We start from the raw sequence: 24,394 nt of genomic DNA, 5'->3' as shown, positions 1-24,394 counted from the left end.
CTTTATGATATCTTTTCTGACCTGAACTTGAGGAGTATGTTCTGGATTAAACAGTTGGATTTAATTGGTTCAGCCTCATTTGAATCATTAAGACGTGGAGGTGCTGAAGGGCAGAGGGGCCGGACTGCCCTTCCCATCAGAGCTACACTGGGTTTACTCAGCCTCCGCTCCAGCTCCTTGCTCAGCATTAGTCATGGTGCTTGCTCTGAGCTATGCTGCTGCTTGGTTTCCATTTCAAAGCCCAAACCGCTCATTAAAAGTATTGTGAGGTGCTAAGTAATGGGTAATTAAAAAGGAAATAATATAAACCTCAAGCAGTAGGACTCATGTGTGCCCTTCTTCTTGGACCTCCTGGTAGAGTCACTAAAGAGCTTGTGTTAGGTGGCAGGGCAGCAGGCTCCCTCGAGGGAAGCTGGGAAAAAAATAGTTTCTTAAACCAAGAAACTAGAATCTTGTGGCTGAAAGTGGCTATCCCAGACTGGGAAGCTCCCACTGCAGGAGTTTCATCACTTCTGGACTTCAGAAATAAAGTTGGAGTCACTGAAGGACTCCTGGGAGCCTTGTAGTGCTGGGCTGAGCAAGAGTATCTGTTTTCTTTTTTGAGGACGAGCATTAATGAATTGTGAGGGTGAATGATAGCACACTCCAAAAATGTTATTAACATTTGGAATTTACAACTGACAAGTGGCAGGCACCAGCACTTCATGGATGCATCTTTGGAAAGAAAGCAGCCGAGCAGGATGGAGCGTGGTTGCTCGTAAGCCCTTCACATCCATGCAGCGTCGGGTTGGCCTGTGGTACTCAGTGCCTTTTATCTTTTCTCTTCACAGTTTGTCCGCCTGCCTGCAAGTCCCAAGGCTGCACCTCTGATGGTCAGTGCTGTCACAGCGAATGTCTTGGGGACTGCACGGAGCCGAACGACCCTGAAAAATGTGTGGCTTGCCGCAACTTCTACCTTGAAGGCAAATGTGTGGACACCTGCCCGCCTGGGTACTACCGCTTCGAGGGGTGGCGGTGCGTGACCTTCAGCTTCTGCCAGGAACTGCATAACAAGTGCAAAAATGCCAGGGAGTCAGGGTGTCACGTTATCCACAACAACGAATGCGTGCACGAGTGCCCGTCAGGGTACATCATGAATTCCAGCAAGTAAGTATGAGTGTCTGCAGGTAAAGAAATCACGCTCTGGGTTTTGGACTGTGCTTTTATCTGGCTTGGACACAGGGTTTGTGTTCTGCGTCAAGACCAAGAAAAGTTTCTGGCATTGGAGCATCTGTGACAGTTACCTGGTTGACTTTAGTATGATTTGCAAATTAATACCTTGCTAATTCGAGCCATTAAAAGCAGACAGGTTTGCCTACTGTGTGCCAGTAGTTTATTCTTCCCTTGGCTTCCCTTATTTCCTCTCAAATTTGGAAAAAGTGGAAGAGGGAGATTGAGGGAGAGGACAAGGAAGAGGAGCATCCTCAATTTGGAAGGGTATTTTTGTAATGAAGTGGGATGAGGGAGGCTTTAATAGCCTTCTTCACTCCAGCGCAAACCTCAGGCTAGAAAGCCTTGCTATCAAGCAGAACAGGGAGAAGTCATGTCTAATGAAAAGAGCACAGCGTATTTGGAGTGGATCATTCGCAGAATATCTGTCCTTCAGCCCTGTAATTACTTTCATTGAGCAGGTTCAGGCTGTGCCAGACACAAATGGACAATGTAACAAACAAGCGTAGCATGAGTCAAAGCAGGGAACAGCCATTCTGACTATTCCCAGGGTTTTTTGACAAAGGAATTATTTAATTTCTGTTGCTGAGCTGTTGTTTAGCACTGCAAACTTTGTTGTTTGTCCCACAATAACATTATATATTGTGATGAGTCAGATTTCCTATGAATATTGGTAGCTTTGTACTCACATGTATTTGCTCCTGCCGTAATAATTTCAGGGAATTCATTCTAACAGGACTTTATCTTCCTTTTCCTGTTTTGCTTTTCAAAAGACCAAACTGGCATCCCCCAAAGTAGATACACTGCTTGTGTAACAGCACCTGTCACCTCTCTTGTTCCTCAGTAGGACCTCACGAAGCTACTCCGTGTTTTTCCTAGAGCATTTATTTCTCTGAACCAATTGGGAACACATTCTTGTGGCATTAGAGACCAGGGCAAGCAGTCATCTTGCTGCCATTTAAGAAGTATTTCCCTAGAGAACAAAGCATCTGTTTGCTTGCCTTTTTCTTAAAGCAACTTTGTCCAGTCCTTAAGTAGAGGATTCCCAGATGAATGCCAGCTCCCACTCATCAATTACGTGTTTGGTTAATGATCTTGAGATGGAGACTGAGCCTGGGTTTCTTGATCTCAAAAGCCCTGGTGTGTGTAGCACTGAGCAGCATCACGGTGGATGGGCTGTTCAAAATAGCCACAATCACTACATTCTGGTTTCTGTTATGTAGAGTGGTTATTCGAAATATAGCAATGACAATTCAAAGAATTAACAGCAATTTGGAGTTCCTAAGAGCCAGTGCCACTCACTGCAAGTGAATCCCATGGCACATTGTCAGGACGCTGTCGCTTTGAGTCGATTCCTCTGTTCTTGTGAATTACAAGGGACACCCCAGATGATGTTCTGCAGCAGCATCTCATCTCCATTCCTTTTTGTTTTTCAGCTTGCACTGTACACCCTGCGCAGGACCCTGTCCGAAGGTTTGTGACTATGGGAAAGAGAAGACGATTGATTCGGTGACATCGGCCCAGGAGCTCCGTGGCTGCACAGTTGTTAATGGCAGCTTGGTTATAAATATCCGTGGAGGAAGTAAGTTCTGCACGAGCAGGGGGTAGGGAGCACTGGGTGTCAGATCAGTGAATATGACACCATCCACAAGCTGGGCTGTTTCTCTCTTGCTTTGGCCACTTGATCTTAGAGTGATTCAGAAAAATAACCACAAAACGAAAGGTCCTGTGATGCTTATTTGGGGTTTTTTGCTAATTGATGCATGTAAATTCTTTTGAATTTATAAAATAGTGCTGTTTAATATGTTAATATTTAATAGTAGTGTTTTTCTCTGTGATATCAGAAAACCAAACCTGATGTTTTCTTTTCCACAGATAACATAGCGGCTGAGCTAGAAGCAAATCTTGGCTTGATAGAAGAAATCTCAGGTTACCTAAAAATTCGCCGATCTTACGCCTTGGTTTCTCTTTCTTTTTTTCGTAAACTGCATCTGATTAGAGGAGAAACACTAGAAGCTGGGTGAGTTCTTTCAAAAGATATTTTATTTTATTGCTTTGAAGTGTAAGGAGTGCCGGTGCTATCGGGGTGATTTGTAAACAATTCTTAAGTTATTTTTAAATGTTCCTCTGCCTACCACAGGAGATGGTTTACATTCATTTTTCTTTCATGTCTGGATTAATGTAAGAGAAAAGTTTTCAGTGTTTCCCTCCCTAATCCACGTTTTCATTCTCTGCTCTCAGGAATTATTCATTTTATGCCTTGGACAACCAGAACCTTCGCCAACTCTGGGACTGGAGTAAGCACAACCTCACTATTGCACGAGGGAAACTCTTCTTCCATTACAATCCCAAACTGTGCTTGTCAGAAATCCACAGGATGGAGGAGATCTCTGGGACAAAGGGGCGTCAGGAAAGGAACGACATCGCCCTGAAGACCAACGGTGACCAAGCCTCATGTAAGAAAGTCTCAGAATGCAGCGAAATTTGCATAATTTTCCTTTCCTCTTGCTTTTCTCACACTCTCACTTCTCTCAGCCCAGCCTATGATGTTTTTCCAGGGGTGTCCTTGTCCTTTTGGTAAAGCTCCAGGCTTGTGTTTTGCCGCTTGCTTCTGCACTGCAGTTACACAGTCAATTGCCATGAGTAAAAGTCGTTACGGGTTCCCCATCTGGCCAGGAGCCTACCTTGCCAACTTTGGTCTTCAGAAGTTTGCTCTTTGTGTGCTCAGCTTTGAGTTTTTCAGGGCTCAGTGTATTGTTGGGTCTTTTTGAAGAGTTTAGCACAACATAACCTCAGTGCAGGCTGGGACTTTGTGTTACTGCCCAGTACCTGATTAATGGTCATAATCTTCTTTTCCCATGTCATGAGGCCATAGTACGCATGCAGAATAAACATGGTAGAGAACCAGGATTTTCACCCATCTCTGGAGCCACGTCAGGGAATTGCTATGACAACAGAGAAATTTTTCCAACCATTTTTGTTCTACTTCTCGGAGGTTTTTAAGGTATCGGCTTTCTTCTAGAACAGCGATAAGACGGTGCCTGTGTCAGCACGATGAAGGAGCAAACGCACAGCGTTGCTTTGTGCTCTAACTAAAGCCACCCTGCTGAAGATACAGTTCTGCAGACATTTATTTTGGCAGCAGTACTCCCATAAACACATCCCTTCTGCACCCCCAACCCTGCTGTTTGTTCCCAACCTCTGCCACACGCAGTCCCCTTTCCCTGTTTGTGCCAGTAAAACCCTTTCAGGGCTGCATGAACCAGACTGTAAAAGTAATCTGGGGTAAAACAAAGCAATCTTTCTTGGTTTTTTGGTGACAGCACTGCTTAAACAGTCCCTTCCCTGATTCTGCCATCATTTATTATACTGATGTAGGTATTTGTGAACAGACCTAAAAAATGAAGATCTTTCAGCTGGAGCAGTTTCCTGATCTGCTTTGCCACATATCGACACGTGCAGCCATGCCAGCGCAGTGGGGAGAGGGGAGCGTAATGATTGCCTACCTAAAAACTGGCAGTGCCAGTGAAAACCCTATGCAGAGCCTCTCCTGCAGGGCTATTGCAGCTCTGACCTGGGCAGAGTGAAGGAGGGTCAAGGCATTAGCTGCCTCTAAAGGTGATCTGCTTCCACATTTGGGGATGAAACTCGATTTGGGTTTCAAACCCAGCTCTGCCCCATGGTTGTGTGCAGCTCCTGGGCTGGGTGGTGGCTTTGTTTGAAGGCAGCTGCAGGGGATGGTTGTGTTTCTCTTCGCCAGCTTTGACTCAGCTCTGCTGAGCTGTTCTCTGGGCCACCCCCCTCACCTCAAACCACCGGTTGCCAGCGTGTTTGGCTTTTTGTTTGTTTTTACATTTCAAGACTAATTTTCACATTGGCAGCATCCTGTTTACTGAAAAAAGATTTAAAATGAAGAAGAGAAGAAAAAAGCCCTTGTTTGTTCTGGATGTGGTGCCAGTGAAATGAATGTTCTTCCTCCCTTGTACAGCTACTGCAGGAATGGCAAATCCAAGCAGAGCTACACAGTTTGTACTTCTTGAGCTGCCTGAACACAACATATCGTAACACGTCCCTTGAGCTTCAAAACTTCACCCTCCTGCAACTGTTTGTTGTCCTCCCCTCCTGTTTGCAAAGGCACTGTGCTCCTCCAGGGCACGGCTGGGAATTCATGCGCTTTGAAGGCAGAGGCTGCAAAAGCTGTATAGGTCATAGTGAATTTTAAAATATGTTGCCTTTAGATTTCCCACTTAGTAGAATTTAGTTCAAATTTTCTACAGGGCCATTTTTATAAAATTATAGAAAAATTTAAGCTGGTAGGAAGCTTAGGAGGTCATCTGCTCCAACCCCTGGCTTAATGCAGGAATAGCATCAAAGTAAGATAAGATTTTATTGAGCAGCTCTTCTCAATGCCAACATTCGCATATTTATCTGTGGAGAAAATAAACATCTAAGATAATGAAAAATAGAAACCTTTATTTTGCCAGAATTAACAAAATGGTTGTTGCTTCTCATTCATTGCAGGTGAAAATGAATTGCTGAAATTTTCTTCCATTAGAACATCCCATGACAAGATCCTGTTGAAGTGGGAGCCGTACTGGCCTCCCGATTTCCGTGATCTCCTGGGATTTATGCTTTTTTACAAGGAAGCGTAAGTGATCCACTGTTAGGTTACAATATAAGAGCCATGCTGAGCTTCCACAAACGGCAGTTGGCATTGAGGAGTAGATATTAAACCTGCTGTAGGCATAGCTATTTATCTTCTATGATAGTCTGGCTCCTACACTTAAGTTTCCAATGCTACCCTTAAATAAAGGTGTTCATTATGATCCCTGACTTACTCGAGTTGTGAACAGTCAAAATTCCTCATTTAAGAGCAATCCAAACATTAGTTGTTCCAGCTATTCTTGACATACATACTCTAACCATGGGGTTTATAATTTCCCCAATGATCCCATGGGATGCTGAGGTTTTTACTCCCTTTGAGGTTGGAATCCAGTATCCAACCTGTGATGCTGTTAGGAGACTGGGTTTCAAAGCTTCCTATGCTACACATTCAGAATACATACAATGTGATAGTTATACTTTCCCCAAACATGAAGGATTATCACTTTCAGTGATGTCTTCAGAAGTGTTGTTTTTAAAAGCTTGAATAAGGTTTCTGTTAATTTGAGGATTTTCTTTTTTTTTCTGAAGTCCATACCAAAACGTGACGGAGTTTGATGGCCAAGATGCTTGTGGGTCCAACAGCTGGACAGTGGTGGATGTCGACCCACCCCCACGGTCAAATGAGCCCAAAGCCCAGGCACAGCCAGGTTGGCTTCTGAGGGGCTTGAAGCCATGGACGCAGTACGCTGTATTTGTTAAAACGCTGGTCACCTTCTCGGATGAACGAAGAACGTACGGTGCAAAGAGTGAAATCATCTACGTCCAGACCAATGCGACGGGTCAGTATCATTAAATTAATGTTATCTTGCAAACGGAAAAGAAGAATAAGACCTAAAGAGTCTTCTGCCTGGTAGTCCCATTGCCATAAAACTTTCCACTGTCATTGCAGCTCCTTTGGTAGGAAGATATTCCTAAACAAATGGAAAAATGTGTGCCAGCATGCACTTCTTCTATCAGGGTTGTGTGGCCACGTGTAAGAGCTTCTGTGCTTGCTGGTGTGTCCTGCTGCAGGACTGTGGGGTGTCAGTGGACCTCCTGTGGGGAGCACTGCTTATTCCATGAAAATAGAAACTTCCCTGTGTTTGTCCTTTGATCTGTGAAGCTCTCGCAGAGCTGTGGAAGTGACCTCTGTCTCTTTTCCCACCCATGCAGTTCCATCAGTCCCGTTAGATCCGATATCTGTTTCCAACTCCTCATCCCAAATCATCCTGAAGTGGAAGCCACCCTCGGAGCCCAATGGCAACATCACACACTACCTGGTGTACTGGCAGCAGCAGGCAGAAGACAGTGAGCTCTATGAACTCGATTACTGCTTAAAAGGTGAGTGTGTGGGTCTCTCCCTTCTTTTGAGTCTATCTCAGAACTGTCTGGAGATTTTTCACAAGCTTTGAAGATTCTTCGTGTGCCTAATTTTGCTGTTTCCAAGACAGTTGTTCAAGAAACAGGCTGAGGTGCAGCTGTGTTCCACGGTGCAGTTACATTATACATGAGGTGCTACTGCCAAGTACAAAAAGCTCTGCAAAACTTTTTTTTTATGAAGTAATCAGATACATTGTGCCTTTGGGAATCTCCTTTCTGCACTTACTCCCTTTAAACTGAATAATGATTTTAATAACATCTGTGGAGATAGCAAGGGAAAGATCTGTGCTTTTAGAGGTCAGTGGCCAAGTTTGATTTTTGAAAACATCCTGTGCCTGTTTTGGGGTTCTTTCAAGGATCAAGCGTCTGCTTCTGCCATGTCAAGCATGAGTGACACTAAAATTGTTTTGTCCACAGGATTAAAACTGCCCTCGAGGACGTGGTCTCCTCCTTTTGAATCCGAAGACCCTCAGAAGTATAATCAAAGTGAAAATGAGGACGTCAGTGGAGAATGTTGTTCCTGTCCTAAAACGGACTCTCAGATCCAAAAGGAGCTGGAGGAGTCTGCTTTCCGCAAGACATTTGAGAACTATCTTCACAATGAGGTTTTTGTCCCCAGGTACAAATATCAAACAGCATTGCCTATATAGGCGGGGGTGGAGAAACATAATTGGTTATTAAACAAAAATATTGGGTTGGACATGACCGTATTGCCAGTCTCTGCAGGCTCCCACAGGGCTGTCTGGTCCAGCTGAATATGTGTGTTGGATACTGGTGAGAGCTGAACACCCACAACTGATGGTAATGCAGATTTGGAACATCTCTTATTTCCCATCTCTGAATTGTCAGCTTGAGAATAAATTGAGAATCCTTAACAAACAGCTAAATGCCTGCAGCTCGTTTAAACTTGTATGGTGCCAAAAATAGCTGGGTTTTTTTCTGTCCTCAAATTCTGTGGTCTGCCTTTTCATCCAGTTGAAAAGAAAGGAAAAGAAAAGGGAAAGTTTACCTGCCGCAGCCTTGTCCTGTAGCACAGTATTTGTGGTATCCCTTGCACTTAGGGAAATACCTCAAATACCATGAGGAATGCAACTGCAGTGGGTGGCTAACGTCCTGTTTTGAACGGCACACACGGTGTCACATTAGTGGTGTTGAATGTCTTCACACTTCATGTGCAACTTGCAGAGGAAGCACTGGGAATCAGGTTAGAGTCTGTCATGATTTACCCTCTCCACTGTTGTGCCTTTTGTGCTCTAAATTTTTTTCTCTGCTTACTGCCCTTAGCTCATAAACATTTATTTTCAGCTGCTTGACAAGAGCTCCGTTACTGAATATTTTTTACTATTGAGGGATCAGTAGATGGTGTCTGCTCTCTGCGAGCCTGGTTTGATGCCTGCAGTTGTCACCTGAAGCCTGTGCAGTCACTCCTTGTGCTGTCTCTTTGCTGCTTGTGTTGATCAAAAGGACAAGTTCCAGTGTGCAAAATGATGCCAGGACACAACATACTTAAAAGCAGAGGAGACCCAGGCTGTGTACAATAAGCCAAACTCCTCTTGATGGAGGCAGACAATTCTGACAATCTGATTTCTTTCTTTTTTCCAATTTTGTTGTGCAGCCAGCCCAGGATGCTTCTCAGGCCAGTTTCTGGGGTATGTATTTTAGGAAGAAACCAATCACTGGGATGCGCCACCTTGTCAGCCTGCTAAGGAAGAAATCTCCACTTCCCCTAGGCTAACTCATCCTTTTAATCCACATCCCTTTTGCTGGTTTAACTCAGCAGTAAAGATACCTCCCTGTTGCCATGCCTCCTGCTCGTCTTCTGACAGGCTCCAGGCTGTGGCAGTGTAAATTAGAATTAGTGTTCCTGTGAATACCGTGCCTGTTGCCGGTTCCTAGGGCAGCCTGGTAACTAAACATGATGTGTGTTTGACTTCAGGTGCTTTTCCTGTGGCTCCTGATGGTTCAGTGACCTCTCTCGAGGCGCTGTGTGGACTCCCCTTGAGACAAGAAGCCTTCTGCTGGTCACAGGGAGGAATCTCACAGAGGAGGCTGGCAGGGAACATGAGACAGCAGGGGTGCAGAAGACAGAGCAGTTGAGAAGTCACTCCCCCTGCATCGTGTCTCCTTGTTTTCCCTGTGCTGTTTTTCTCCTCCTGTCTTGTTCCCAGATATCTGATGTCTGTGTCCATACTGGGATCTGCCATGCTCTGCCTTAGCCCAGGTCTGATCTCACCCCTTTGGAAATCACAAAAGCTTCTTCCCCCTGTGCATGGTTGATTACTCCAGGAGATACTATCACAAGTCTTTTGGGTTAATTTGCTCTGGCACTGGCAAGGCAGTCTAGAAGTTTCCAAATGCTTCTTGCTGTACCCACTTCCCCAGTCAGAGCTCGCAGGTATCTTTACACCAGGTGCTTTGTAACCTCCCTTTGTAGCTGAACAAAGTGGCCATCAGAAGCTGATGCTTTGTTTCTTCTTTCCTGTGTTATTTGCTCTTACATTGGAACGAGTTTTGCACAGAGTGGAGCAAAGGGGTGGTTGTACCCTGGATCAGGTTGCCCAGGGAGATTGTGGAGTCTCCATCCTTGGAGATATTCGGAACCTGACCAGACATGGTCCTGAGCAGCCTCCTCCAGGGGCTGGATTGAACCATCTCCAGAGGTGCCTTCCAACTTCAGCCACTCCATCACTCTGTGGAAAGCATGGAAAGACTTCAAAAGTGATTAAGGTCCTGAGAGGCAGAGGGGAACTAAATGGCTGCTATTCAGGGTGTAATTTTGTGTGTAGTCTCTACCATCACTACTGCAGAAAAAGCGGTCTCGCTCTTCTCTCCGTCTGTGTCCTCTCTTTCTTTCTGTGTCTCACACACTTGTGCCATTACAAATATTAGTGGGTTACAGAATGAAGGAAATCCTTGGAAATTACTCACATAAAGAATAATGTAACTTGGCCCCAGCATAGGCCATCTTGCATGTGATGAGTTGTCACCTCCATCCTTGCAGCTGAGAGATCACACATGGTGATGGTCTCAGGACAGGAGAAAGAACACGAATCTGAGCATTGCACAGGGAAGGTCATTGGAGCTCCTGAAATGGCCATGAGTCAGAACGAAAGTTGCACGGGGAAGACATCAGATGTTTGAAAATACAGAGAATTTCGTAAGAAAATTGCAGCAAATCCAGAATAATAAATAGGGGAAGATGGGGTTTTACAATTTCAGATGTTTTTCTTGCTTTCCATTTCTTGAGAAGGGAGAAGTTAATCTTGCATTTTACTGTGTTGCATCAGTGGTCAAATTACTGTTTTACTTGTGAAAAACAAAATTCTCTTCAACATGAGAACCAGCTGAATCCACACTTTGTAACCAGCGTTGTGTAGCTTTGCTTTGAAGTCCAAACAAGGTTCTGGACTTCAGAGCCCGTAAAGGATCCTTCCAAAGGAGGGAGGTGGCATGACCCAGCCCCGGGTCTCTGAACTCTGCCCCATTGTTAGGGGACACTGTTCAGAACAATGCACAAGCCAAGATAACAGCAGCTCCAAATTGAGTTAATTAGTAATTAAAGAAAGAGAAAAGGAAAAACTGGAATGTGCTCTGCTGAACTTGCTGCTTGGCATCCCATTTTTTCATCAGGTGGGTGAATAATGCTTACGTTGTTGTGTACAACCCAGTGTTTAGTTTGAGGAAATCTTAGAATCTGCTTTCCAGCTGGTTGTGTTTGCTGTTGGAGGAGAAATAACTGCAGGGAATGGAGCCGGGGGTTGCGTGCCCCGTTGTAGCCGTGGTTTGCCAGTCATTTGCCCGGTAGTCAGAGGGTGGCAGTGGAAAGTTCAGTCCAGCAGCAAAGATTTGCTTCAGCAGCTTGTTACATTTTTAGAGACTGGAGATGGCCTCAAGTGTGGGTTCAGCTCGGGTCATTCTTTGTACCCTTGAATAGCCACACACAAAAAAAGATCATCATCCCCTTAAAATACACGGTCTGGTTTTCAAATGGCATTAATTCCTTTTGTGTAACTAAATACTATTACTGATTCACTATGTTGGTTAGCTCCCAACCTGGAATTTCTCATGGCGAATGTGTTAGAACGGGGAGTTGTTTTGGTACTTGTTCCCTTTTATTCCCCAAGCAAATGAAATTTGTGAATAGTTCTTAATTCTGTTGGATTGGTTCTGTTTTATTTACTGACAAAATCTGACGTTACAGTTGCCCAGTAGCACTCACTTGCAAACACAGAGTTAAGGGGATTGCACTGCTGGGTCTGTTTTTACAACTGCAGAAAAGGGGGTTTCAGACTGAAGGGCAATAATCTGGGGGGCAATATTTGGTTAACAAAACTGCAGAATTAATATGTAATCTGAATCTGTGAGGTTTAGATGGGTCTCATGAAAAGAATGTAGTGGATTTGGTCTCTGAGGAAAAGACTAAAATGATCTATTTGTCTATGTAGTCATAGGGTTGAGTGGCAGATTTCCAGTGGGCTGTGAAATGGGTCTTGCGCTCTGTAAGTGTGAGTTTCTGACACTTGGGATATGTGGGATATCTCAGGTCACTGGAGTGGGGGGCTGTGACATGACCTCATTCGCTGGAACGCGTAGGAGCTGAACTGCGAAGCATCACAACACTGCACGAGGCGTCTGCAAGGCCACCTCATAAAGCCGTGTTCAGCTGAGAGGGCGCACAAGAACTTGGATTCTCATGGAAGTGCTTTACACCTGGGGTTTTTTCCCCCCTGTATGATAAAGAGTCCCAGGGGTACAGAATTTTTAAAAGCTATGTGTATTGCAGGGGCTGAGACAGACTGTGTGTTTAAAAAAAATAGTAATTTCTTTGTTGCATTGCATTTGCAAGGCTTGAATTTGAGTTTTCAGTGGCACTCAGAGCCCTCCCATTTTAACTCTTCCTTTTCAGATGAATGTGTTTACACTGACTATGATGAGTAACATTGCGACCTGTATTATTTAATAGGCCATCAAGAAAACGAAGAGACCTTGGCTCTGTGGTGAATGCCACTGTGGTGATGCCCACCATCGCGTCCTCTCCAAACAACTCTGGAGCAGCTTCTGAGAATTCAGAGGAACAGAAACCTTTTGAGAAAGTGAAGTCGAAGGAGTCGCTGGTTATCTCAGGCCTGCGGCATTTCACTGGGTACCGCATTGAGCTCCACGCTTGCAACCACGATGCGCAGGAATCCCGGTGCAGTGTTGCGGCGTACGTCAGTGCCAGGACCATGCCAGAAGGTAACTCCCTTCCTGAGCTTTGCTTTGGGATGGTGGCTGGTTTCAAAATGCTGCTCTTCCTACAGGAGCCAGCTGCAGCACAGAAATACAGGGGCTGGTGCTGTCTTTATGTCCTGATAGGAAAGGACGATGGATGAAGTATTGGGGAATTTTGCCAAAGATATGAAATAAAACTATTATTAACCATGAACTTGGTTCTAGCTAAGGCTGATGACATCGTCGGTCTGGTTACCCATGAGCTGGTTGAAAAAAATACTGTGCATTTGAAGTGGCAGGAACCAAAGGAGCCCAATGGTCTCATTGTGCTGTATGAAGTGAGTTACGGACGTCTTGGGGAGACGGAGGTGAGAATTTCTGCTTGTCCCTTAACCCAGCACCTGTGGAGAAGTGGCTCCTGGGAGTCCAGGACTGTTGAGTCTTTAATAATTCTCATGCATGCGGTGTTCAGTCCTGTTTGGTGTCCTTGTGCACGAACCAATGGGACAGAAAACTTTACCAGTGAATTTGTATCTTCTGGAAGTCTGTGGAAATAAAAAAAATAACCTGAGAAAATAAAAATCTACTTCTGTGGTGCCCATTTGCCAAATCAGCGTCTTCTAATTCACCAATTTTCTGCTTGGAGTTTTGTTAGGAATTTTATTTCTCAGAAGAACAGAAAGCATACAGCAAAATCGAAGTTGTTTAGGGAAATTAAAGCGCTGAGAGAGCATGTGGGCAGGGCTGCTACCCGTGCAGAATTCGGTGCCGTGGGGTGGCCGCATTTGCCAGCCCAGGTCAGGTTTCGGGGCCGAGGTTCCATACAGCAAATGGCACACGCAGTAACCTGAACCACCAAACTGTAACACGCAAACCCAGGACAAACCACTACACTGGAGAAGATCTGAGTGTGTCAAAGCCCTGGTTGCGTTCATTTGCCAGATGAGGAAGTGAGGTAGAAATCCCCGTGTGCCGCTGCAGCGGTGGTAACGCAGCTTTCCCCTTCCCTCCTCTGCAGGAAGCTCACTACTGCGTTTCCCGTAAGCATTTTGCCAGCGAGCAGGGCTGCAAACTCCGTGGGCTGCAGCCTGGAAACTACAGCGTCCGAATTAGAGCTACATCACTGGCTGGAAATGGCTCCTGGACAGAACCCACCTATTTTTATGTGGCTGATTATTGTGAGTTCATTTTTCTTTCAACATTTAATTCCTGATGGGGTCATAAAATATTTACCAATACATCTAATTTCAAGAAGTTACTTAGAAATGTGTGACTTTTCTTCATGAGTGCTCATTCTGACCGACTCCACCTTTTGTATCCGAAATAGCCTCCAGTTTCATGTTTGTTCCAGTTTATTCAAGGGGGAGATTTTACTGAGGAAAAGACTTCAATTTTGGACCTGTATAATACCTCCAACTCTCTCTTTCTCTCTTAGTGAATGCTCAGCCTAATATTGCTGTGATCATTGTTCCAATTATTTTTGCCATAATAATTGCTGGAATTATTGGAGCTGCTTACGTGCTGGTGAAGAAGAGGTGAGTGCAATTTTTTGTTGTTTTCACCAGAACAAGCAAAGCTTATATCCCAAGATTTTGGTAGTAACTCTGTGTTTGTTTTCTAATCTAGATAATGATTGCAACACTAATTTAGTTTAGGAAATACTTTGTGCCTTTGGAAATTGGGACAGTTGGTATTTGCTGCATGCTTTGAGAATTAATTAAAATGCTTCCAGTTTTGATATGTCAAAGGCTGCAAATGTGCTGAAGGATTTGTATCTCTCTTCCAGACAAACTGAAGGACCAACGGGACCACTCTATGCATCCTCTAACCCTGAATATCTCAGCGCCAGCGATGGTGAGAGCAATGAGGGCTTTCACTGACTTGTTTTATGTGTAGTCATTCACACAGTGCAGCAGCATGGGGTTGCATTGTCTTTATGGAGTTTCCCAGTAGTTATTTTCTTTCTAATTTACACCCATAGTATCCTGTGGCAGCGCTACGCAAGGCTGCTACAGAAATGTCTTTCAAAAGATGCTTGCTCAATTCAGCAACGTTTCCCTCTGCTCAACAGTCTACGTCCCCGACGAATGGGAGGTCCCGCGAGACAAGATCACGCTGCTCCGCGAGCTGGGACAGGGCTCCTTCGGGATGGTGTACGAGGGCATCGCCAAGGACATAGTGAAGGGAGAGCCAGAGACGCGCGTAGCCGTGAAAACCGTGAACGAATCGGCCAGCCTCCGCGAGCGCATCGAGTTCTTAAATGAGGCCTCGGTGATGAAAGGCTTCAGCTGCCATCATGTGGTGAGCGGCGCCGGGTGCCTCGGATGATCAGCAAGTCCTGTCACATAACTGACGGTTCTTTAGGGCTTTCAAAGCTTGACAATCGGCTTACAAAAGCAGCCGATCTGCAGAGGCGGTTGATCAAAAAGAGCTGGGATTTTTCCATGTCGTGTTTTATAAAATGCACCTTTCAAAACTTCTCAGCGTGATGAGGCTCTTGTGCTGCTGCTCTGAGCTCTTTTCTGGGGGGTGTTTGCTTTGCTGCAGCCCCCTCCTTCCATAGCTGGGCTCTGCCCTGTGTGTTTGGACACAGCCTTGAGGGAATTTCTCATTTTCCAGGTTCGCCTCCTCGGGGTGGTCTCGAAAGGGCAACCCACTCTGGTGGTCATGGAGTTAATGGCACACGGAGATTTGAAAAGTTACCTTCGCTCTTTGAGACCCGATGCTGAGGTAAAGACAGGAGAGAGGGAGCCTGTTGGGCAATACTGTAACCTGGTTTGGTTTTTAATGCTTCTTTATTTATGGTAGAATAACCCTGGCCGTCCACCACCAACGCTAAGAGAAATGATCCAGATGGCTGCGGAGATTGCCGATGGCATGGCCTACCTGAACGCCAAAAAATTTGTTCACAGAGATCTTGCAGCTCGTAACTGCATGGTTGCAGAAGACTTCACTGTAAAAATTGGAGGTATGTGGGGTGTGATCAGACGATAATTCTGTGGGTCAGATTTGTTGTAAAGGCAAATATACCAATCCCAAGATCATTGTGGCAAACACAGGGGATTTTCCCTGGCTCCCTTTGGAAATGCAGCAAAATTTACTGTCTTATTTCCCTGTGAAAGGATTGTGTGAACTTTAGTAAGAAAATCATCTCGTTTAGAGCCAGAGCAGCTTTTCTTACCTTCTCTATTCCCAAATCTCTATCCATAAAGTTTATTTTCAGCCCAAGCTGCCTAGGGTTACCTCACTGCTCTTTGCTTTCATGGGAATTATGACGAGAAAGGTGTTGGGTACAACAGACCAAGTGTTGATAATCCTGTCATTAGGTCAGATGCCTTTTAAAAGTAATTTCTCTTCCACAAGGACAAGTTTTCAACCCAAACCCATTTAGAAATAAGTAAATATAACATTTAAAAATTAATTAAAACCCCACAGCGCAGTGGTTTCTCAGACTTCTTTGGAGGCAGTGGCATGTCAGGGCGGAGAGCTCTGTTTTACTTAAAGGGCATGAATAAAAATAATGTTAAGAATAAAAGCTGCCACTAAAAATTTTAACTCTGGAGTCTCTATCACAGCTCTCTAAAAAAAAATGCTGGGAAAAGGAAAATGCTTTGAATGTTAATCACAAATGACTGCAAGTTGAACCATAGGAGGCTTATGAAAATAGCCTGGCATTAAAGGAAGGAAACATCCATCTGGAGATGTTGCACAGGTAAAACAGCAGGGAAGGAGAGACCTTTAACACATCCCAATTGCCTTTCTCAGACTTCGGCATGACCAGAGATATCTACGAGACAGATTATTACCGCAAAGGAGGCAAAGGACTGCTGCCCGTGCGGTGGATGGCGCCCGAATCGCTGAAGGATGGTGTGTTCACTACTTATTCCGATGTGTGGTAAGTTGTACTCTGCAGTCCCAGGTGGATTATAACTCAGGACCTTCAGAGTTTTAACACACGTGGTTTTTAAACTGTGAGTTGTTGACCTCCTCAAAATACAGACAAAACAAAAATACTACTTCGAAACCCTCTTCTTAAAAATACAGTCATGCTCTTTTCAGTGATGTGTTCCCCAAAATAAGATTGTCACTTGTAGATCTCCGGGATGTTTTATCCTCACCAGGAGTCTTCTCTCTTTATAGGTCATTTGGTGTTGTGCTCTGGGAAATCAGCAGTTTGGCAGAGCAGCCGTACCAGGGACTCTCCAATGAACAGGTGCTAAAATTTGTAATGGATGGAGGGTACCTGGATCAGCCAGACAACTGCCCAGAGCGGCTGTAAGTAGTAAAGCAGGGGACAATCGACCAAGCAACGCACTTCAACTCAAGTGTGGCCAACAAAGGTGGCCCCACACGTGGCACCTCTAACCCCTTTTCTGTTGGGGAGGGACAAAACCAGCCTTTGGTGAGCCCCCTCTCACAGAAATTCAACCGCTGCATCCTTAGTGATCCAGGGATTAAAGATCTGAACCAGGCTGTTCCACTGGAAGGGAAATTAAACCAACCTGGACCTTAAATCGTGAGCGCAGCCTCAAGAGGAGGGAGGACAAAGCACAGGAAAAGCTTAAAATACAAATAAACACTCTTATAAATTGCCCCAAACAAAATGTTTTTTCTCCACTCCAGTGGCACTTGGGTTATGCCATGTGGCAAAGCCCGGCCACCGTCTGCTTCCGCATGGCTGCAGAGCAGCTCATTAATCCTGAGTTGACGAGGTTTTCTATAATTCATCTCTCTCTGTGCTATGTAAATAGGCTTGAGAGTTACAACAGGTTTTTACCGCTGATTTTCAGAAATCCAATTTCTGGCTGATGAGGCAGAGGCAGGAGGAAGCTCTGCTGAGCCAAGAGCTGCTTTTCACATCCGAGGCCTTTTAATTTCTGTCACAGACTCCTTGCCCCACTTAAAAGCACCAAGCCAGGCTGCAGGCAAGGTTATGGAGGAAAGAGGGCACCGTGTGGAGATGTGGAAAAACACCTGGCGGAGGTGACAGCCCAAGGCCAGACACTCTCCTGTGCCGGGGTTAAGGGTTGTTCTCTGCAGCCACTCCTGACTTTTACTGCCTGGGGGTTGCTGCATCCCCAGGTCTGCCCACACGGCCCCATACCCAGGTGCTCCCTAAGCTGCTTCTCTGAGTAATTAAAAAAATCCCAGTTTGAGACTTTTATTTGTACTTGTAAGTTCTTTCTCCATGGTGTCTGATAACAGACGACCTCTTGCCACAGCCTTTCTTTTGGGTGGGATGTTTACAGGACCTCTGTCCTCTGCACAGCCTCCTATTTTCCTTGAAGTTTTAGGAGCTTTTGTTATCTTTCAGGCTGAGTTAAAATTAAAATGGAATGAATTAAAAAATGGCGAGCTGGCTGTAAGCGCAGAGTATGTGAACTGCAGCCCGGTTTCCTTCGGAAGCCGAGTTCAGAACAATTGAAGGAATTGGAAGGAATTTTTTGATCTAGACAGAAATAGAGAAAAAGGAGGGTCGGGAGCCACAGGCAAATGCAGAGACTGGAAAGAGAACAAACAACTCGGGGTGTCAGGAGCAGCGGGGGCAGTGGGGGTCTGACGTGGGAACGGTTTTTGGTCTGGGCCAGCCCTGCCTATGTGGAACGGTTTCTTCCTCCCTCTGACTCCTGTTTGTCCTGCCCTAGGCACAGCCTGATGCAGATGTGTTGGCAGTACAACCCCAAAATGCGCCCCACCTTCATCGAGATCATCGAGATGCTGAAGGAGGACTTGCACCCCAGCTTCCACGAGGTCTCCTTCTTCTACAGCGAGGAGAACAAACCTCTGGAAACTGAGGAGTACGAGATGGACTTTGAGAACATGGAGAGCATTCCCCTCGACCCCTCCTCGTACTCGCAGAGGGACAAAGTCCTGGGGCGGGACAACGGGCCCTCCATGGCCCTCAAGGGGAACTACGAGGAGCACATCCCTTACACTCATATGAACGGTGGCAAGAAAAACGGGCGGATTCTCTCCATGCCCAGGTCAAGTCCTTCCTAACACTTCCTGTTTGGCCCAAGGGTTGCGTCTGCTTTTTTCCCCTCCACAGATCTCAGGACTCTTGTTATTGCTGCCACAGTGTATGACACACATCTACAGACTCTTCAGATTTTTAATCATCTTATGATTAATACCTTTCTTTTTTTTTTTTTTTTTGCCAAGTTGACTGGTTGTCAGTGGACTTATCTGTGAACATAAATGGAAGAGGTTTCCATGGCTGCTGTCCCTTCTGTAACCATGGTTTCACAACAGGAAGCCACCGCGTAAGATCAACCGAAGGAGGAGCATCCACACTTGCCAACAAAAGACATGAAATTTGCTGGTATCTGAGCTACAGCGTAACGGTGCGGAACAAAACCTCTGCAGGACAAAACCATTTCTAATAGAATTCCAGGCTTTTCAGGCACTCTTCACTACAGCTGAAGGATTCAACACAGCAGTCGGACGCGTCAGATCCTCAGATTGACCAATAGCTGCTGCTTTCATACTTTTGAAATGGGTTAAATCCCAGGGGTGCGTGCGTGTGTGCGTGTGTGCAGTATATCTATGTGGGGTGTATATGTATAGCAAATATATACTTCTCTCTTTTTTGTACATAAGTTTTGTATGTTCTCACAGAAGCTTTCCTCTTCTCGGAAGTGTGTGCTTCTCTTTTTTTCCCCCCTATTTCCCTGGAGTGACTGAATCCTAAACGGATTATTTTTATACTGAGGACTCTTGGGAGGTTTTCTCTCATTAACAAATGAGGAAAACGTGCTGGGAGCCAAAGGAGCAGAAATCTGAGATTTGTGGGTCCTTTCAAGACCAAACAAAGTAGGAGTTCCCCTGACCTGAGACACGGAGTTTTCTGTCCTTACAGCATTGAGTATATATATTGTTTGTTGTAACATATTTAAAGATGTCTTTAGTTTAAATTTTAACTTCATATAAATTATTGACTGTTTATGATCTTTCTGGGGAGGGGAGAATTTGGGGAATTGTTTGGTCTTAAAGTGGTCCAAAGATTTCAGAATGAACTCATTTCAGCCAATTACCCTTCTAGGAGCTATAAAGCACACGTTAAGTTTCTACTTGACAAGGCTTTTTAATACAGTTTCCTCATTTATACGATGCAGTCTGCTGGCTCCAGTCGAAGCCCTGAGCTAAAGTAGTTGGGGCTCCACTTGACTGTTGGAGGCTGAAGGACATGAGAAGATCCTGGTCCCGAGTCCTGCTACTCCTTTGTCCCTGTGTCCCTTGCTTTGCTTTTCTGCGCCGCAGGACGAGCAGGAACTCAAACAGAAAAAAGAGACACTGACGCCGATGCAAAGGGAAGAGAGAGCACTGGGCTCTCGGTTCCACACGTGGAGCAGGAGCTGAACGTGACCGTGGTTGCTCCCCGCTGCCCGGCTGCCACTGCTGGGGCGTCCGGCCCCGCGCTGCCCGCAGGCTTTCCGTGTTTGCTGAGATCTTCCCGGGGCGTGCGCGTCGGCCGCCGCCTTCGGCTCTTCAGGATGGTCAGCTTTCGTCTTCTGGACTGTGCTTTGTTCTGCTGCTGTTTGCGTAAATGACAGAGCTGATCAGTGTCAGGTGTTGGAAAATAATTGTGAAACTAAACGTGTCTGTGACGAGGGAGCATGCTGGCGGGGAGACGTGCGAAAGCGAGGAACGGCGGCGATCGATGTTGCAGGCCCTTGTAATGAAGGAGGTGGTTTTAAATGGGGAGAAAGATGCTCGGTCCTTCACTGCTCCTCCTAGAGAAGTCCAAGAGTCCGCCTGTGCTCTCGGCCAGGAGAACATGAGGTTCTCCTGACTTGGAGTGGGGATGCCAAGCTGGTGCGAGGTTTTTTATTCCAGCGACTTCTCCCTGTAAGAGATGAAAGGGGCTGCAGTTCGCAGGGAAGCACTGCTCCGCTCAGCCGCACTGCAGCTGAACCGGCCGGAGCGGCAGCGGGGGAGGATGACGGACTCCGAGCACCGCCACGAGCTGTTGGGCTTTGTGGTGGTTCCATCTGGTGGGTTCGGACAAAGGTGGAGGGTGCAGGTTGCTTGCAAAGTTAGCGGAAAAATAGAGTCCAGAAATGGGTGAGAACCTTTGATTTCAAAAGGCCTCGTTTACATTTCTTCTGCTTTATAAAACAGTGACTGTTTTGCAGCTCTATACTACACTGCAGGAAAGAAGACATACTCTCACACTTTTCTAAGGAAGAGAAGTTTTTCGTATTAGAATTTTTAATTTATTTTAATATATAAAACACTGTAAAAACAAACAAACAAAAACAACAATTTGTTTTCTTAAACACACAGAATGTGTAAATTTGTATCCGATAGGTCTTGGCAGGTGGATGTGGAGGGATGATTTTTGTCCTGTTTCTGGTGCAGTCTACCTCAGTGTTTCTTAAGGATATTTGTAATACTACGCACCTCTAAACCTGTTGAAATATTCTGGTCTGGACCTATTGTGGATCAGGGAAAATCAATATCGGCTGATTCCAATACTGGGGACCATTCACCAAGGGGAATGGGGAGGAGAGCGGCTCGTCACTGTTTATTGCCAGTAAGTAAGTAGCGACCAAGGGAGCCCATTTACAAATCTGGATCTCATGTTCTGATATCAGCCTCTAAGTTCTGCTGTGACTAAAAAAGGACAAAAGAACCAATTAAATGGTTGGACTTCAGTGAATTAATGGCCTAAAAGGAGTATCCTGCTTCCTTCTGGAGCCACATCTGCCAGCAGGGAGCAGGGACTGTGACCACTCCATGCTGGTGGTGTTGGGTTGGGGTCTCTTGGTCGCTGCCCGCAGGGAGGGACCCCCTGCAGTGAACCTTCCCCAGCATGGCCGGGGTTTGGCAACGTTTTAAATTGGCAGTGGTCAGAACAGTGGGAATAGAGGATCTTTTCTATAAAACAACCAGTGGAATCTTGTATTGGGTCTGGCATTTAAATGATATTGGTTGGCCCTCTTGGTATGGAAGATCACAGAACAAGGGAATTCTGCGTTTTGCTTTGTGGCTGGGCAGTCCCTTCGCGTGGCTCCTTGTCACCCTCACTCTGCGCCACACGCGGTGGTTGGTTGTACCCAATTCTGCTCTTAAGATGATTCCAGTCATCCTGTCTGTGTTGTGCCAAGGGTGAGGAATGGTACTCGGGGGGATGACAGCATTTTCCCCCTTTTTTCTAAACAAAAAAATAACACTAGCGGTTGCCACTTGTGGCTGTTAAAGATTGCACTCACTTAACTATTGAATTAGGAAGAATAAACCAACATCTGTTGTAAAGCCCAGCTCTCACCTCTGGAAAATCCTCTCAGCCCACAGCTGATCCTCTGGTCTCTGTTGCTGGGCAATCCTCACGCTGAGGATGCCAAAATCTCTCACTTGGATGTTGCCGATCACTCTTCAGAGTCAGTGAGGTTTGCAAACGAGACTGCACGAAAACCAAGGAGGTGCGCTGGGCCTTCTGCAGGGGAGCTGCTGCCGTTTGCTCCGGCCACATCCCCATCGGGGTGAGAGTCCACAGTGGGAGCGGCAGCAGTTGGTGCTGCTGAGGATGAAGTGCCCAGGATGGTGCAGGAGAGCAGGCGGAGGGGCTGGAGGCGGTGGGAAGCTTGCTCTTTTCTGCTGGGTTTTCACTGAGCAAATGGTTGAAGCGCGAGACTGGAGAGGTTTCTGAAAGAAATCCCACTTGCCGACCAGCCCTTGCAAATCGGGTCCTTCTGCAGCACAGCACAGCACAGCAGTGCCAGGCTTGGCTGCGAGGGTAGGAGTGTGTCTGTCTTGGCTGCTTGTAAATACTCTGTGTTGTAAAATAGAAGAGCTCCTAACGTCAACTCTGCCAGCACCGGGTTGGGAAAGGTGAGAAGAACTGGGCCATGCTGCAAGGAGGGCATTTTCTGTTGAGCATAAAGCAGCCGTGTTGGTGTGGAAGAGGCTGCTTTTCGGTTGCTAAAGGGTACTCGTAATTTATGGGTAGCGTATCTCTCTACATTTGTATTATAGTGATGGGACACTTTGCTTAATTTTAGTCTGTTGCATTTAGCATTGGTATCTCTTTGGAAAAACCTCAACGTTGCTTGCTGAGTTGCTGACCTAACTCTGCTGAAGGCAAATAGGAAAAGGCAGGAGCGAGAAGGGGGCTGTGTTGGTTATCGTTGAGCCCCTGTTTCTGGGGAGGGAGAGAGGCGATTGAGTCCCCTTGAAACAAAGATTGACCCTGGGGTGCTCCGGACTCTTCACTGATACCAAGGCTGGAACCGTGTTTGACGAGTCAGGAGGTCAAATCTCTCTGTGCCATAAACCCTTACTCTCAAGGCTGTGGTGGGTGCTCCCATGATCCGCGTGAGGTCGGTTCAGAGCCTTGGAGTGAGCACGAGACTGCAGAAACCCCTCGGAGCCCTTGCTGGGTCCCAGCCTCCCTCAACGCTGCCGTGGGGACGCTCGTGGTGCCAGTGCCCACAGCCCAAACCCGCTCCCCTCAGCAAAACGGCCGGTGCCTCATCATTTCCTGCGCACGTGGGTCCAGGGCAAGGAGCTGTTGAATGGGTTGGAATCAAGAAATAGTGACTTCAGACATACGTGAAACTAGGATTAAGATTAGTTTGGTATTTGTATGAATTGAATTGAATTTGGCTTTTTTAAATGACCTTCTGCTTGGCTCTGTGTTAACTCTGCTTGGGTTCTGTGCGTGAGTGTTGGTGTACGAGCAGTAACAGGTTCGAGCGTTGCACAGGCACCACCAGTCGTGCCATTGACTTCTGGGGGAACCTGACTGTTCAAAAGCAGTTCTGAAGCTACCGTTATTAGCAAATCAGCTGTCATTAAATGTGTATTTCTTTTTCAAATGAAATTGCTTGTCCTTCTCAAAAGTAAGCACTTATTCTTGCAGTTTCAGCAAATTAACTGCAGCACAATGCAAGCTATAAGGGGACAGGTAGAGAAATGACTTTTTAAATATTGTATAATAAAGTTAGTATTAACTCCTACAGCGTCGTTATTTTTTTGCCAATTGATTTGTTGCAGTGGGCAAAAATTTCTGTTTCTGGGAGATGTTTTGTTGTGAGCCCTGTGTCCCAGCTGAGGGTACTGAGTTGCTTCAATTTCCTCAGTTCACAAAGTCCCACTGGGAGCAGGGTCCGGCCACAGGGAGGCCTCGGGCCAGTGGAGTTTCAGTGTGGGTGCAGTCGTGGCTGCACAGCCCTCGTTAAGTCCCAGCTCATCAGTAAAGCCTGGCTCAGCACTAATTACCTGAGAGCGCTGAGCTGTGCTGGGCACCAAAGCGCCTCTGTTGGTCTAGGTTCGTCTGGCAGCGCTGTTGCCATCTCCGTTTCCAAATCCTCCCGTAACAGAGTCCCACGAAAAGTGGAGAAGCTCAGCAAGGCCCCGTCTAAATCTGAAAAGAGAAAACCTCGTTGAAAAAGGAGAAGCGTTTCGGTTTGCTTCGGTTTGGGCAATAATTTCACCCTTGGACCGGTTTGTGTTTGAGGACCTGCATGGGTGGGGGTGCCAGCCATCGGCTTTATCAAACACAGCCAAAAGCAAATGCTTTCTGCTTGCACTTAAATAAGAAAAAGGCAGTTTTAGTTCCACGTTAAGTGATGTTCTGTGAAGTCTTTTTTTGTGTGTGTGTTTAATCTTGCTGCTCCCACCTTTTTCTCTGCATATCTAAGGTTCCAGAATACAAATAGCATTGCAGATACCTCTTGTTTGGAATAAAGGATCAAATGTGCCATGATTTATTTTTTTTTAAAGGAAGGAAAAAACAAGAAAAGCCTTCCCCCTTGGTTTATTTTTTCAATGTTTTAATATATAAGAGCCAAGCAGTGACATGTACAGAAAATACCTTTGAATATTAAGAAAAAAAGAACCTTGCTGTGTGTCAGAATATTGAACAATTACCTGTTTATATTAAAATTCTGAATAAATTATCCAAGAATAACTCTTCATTTTGTGTCTGCTGTCTGTGCAGCGCTGA

The 24,394-nt window shown here is 45.8% G+C and overlaps 1 protein-coding gene across 2 annotated transcripts in view; it reads left to right on the top strand.

Moving 5' to 3' along the window:
* INSR (insulin receptor) overlaps positions 1-18,835 on the top strand; it is a 39,693-nt gene extending 20,858 nt beyond the window's left edge. The window contains exons 2-20 of one of the 2 annotated variants that reach the window (XM_010186840.1): positions 831-1,146; positions 2,646-2,791; positions 3,085-3,229; positions 3,451-3,665; positions 5,731-5,857; positions 6,403-6,653; positions 7,027-7,194; positions 7,651-7,852; positions 12,197-12,468; positions 12,670-12,812; positions 13,463-13,622; positions 13,880-13,979; positions 14,231-14,298; positions 14,516-14,745; positions 15,064-15,174; positions 15,253-15,412; positions 16,210-16,339; positions 16,585-16,719; positions 18,090-18,835. In XM_010186840.1, the coding sequence (XP_010185142.1) occupies positions 831-1,146; positions 2,646-2,791; positions 3,085-3,229; positions 3,451-3,665; positions 5,731-5,857; positions 6,403-6,653; positions 7,027-7,194; positions 7,651-7,852; positions 12,197-12,468; positions 12,670-12,812; positions 13,463-13,622; positions 13,880-13,979; positions 14,231-14,298; positions 14,516-14,745; positions 15,064-15,174; positions 15,253-15,412; positions 16,210-16,339; positions 16,585-16,719; positions 18,090-18,444 (3,434 nt within the window). In that variant the 3' untranslated portion in view covers positions 18,445-18,835. Of the gene's footprint in view, positions 1-830; positions 1,147-2,645; positions 2,792-3,084; positions 3,230-3,450; positions 3,666-5,730; positions 5,858-6,402; positions 6,654-7,026; positions 7,195-7,650; positions 7,853-12,196; positions 12,469-12,669; positions 12,813-13,462; positions 13,639-13,879; positions 13,980-14,230; positions 14,299-14,515; positions 14,746-15,063; positions 15,175-15,252; positions 15,413-16,209; positions 16,340-16,584; positions 16,720-18,089 lie in introns of both variants that reach the window. The other variant, XM_010186839.1, reaches the window with a different exon arrangement.
* Positions 18,836-24,394: the final 5,559 nt, after the last annotated feature.

Source organism: Mesitornis unicolor, unplaced genomic scaffold, assembly GCF_000695765.1.
Source record: "Mesitornis unicolor isolate BGI_N332 unplaced genomic scaffold, ASM69576v1 scaffold7216, whole genome shotgun sequence".
NCBI classification, from domain to species: domain Eukaryota; kingdom Metazoa; phylum Chordata; class Aves; order Mesitornithiformes; family Mesitornithidae; genus Mesitornis; species Mesitornis unicolor.
The sequence above is the reverse complement of the archived record's forward strand: the minus strand, read 5'-3'. Positions and strand labels throughout refer to the sequence as shown.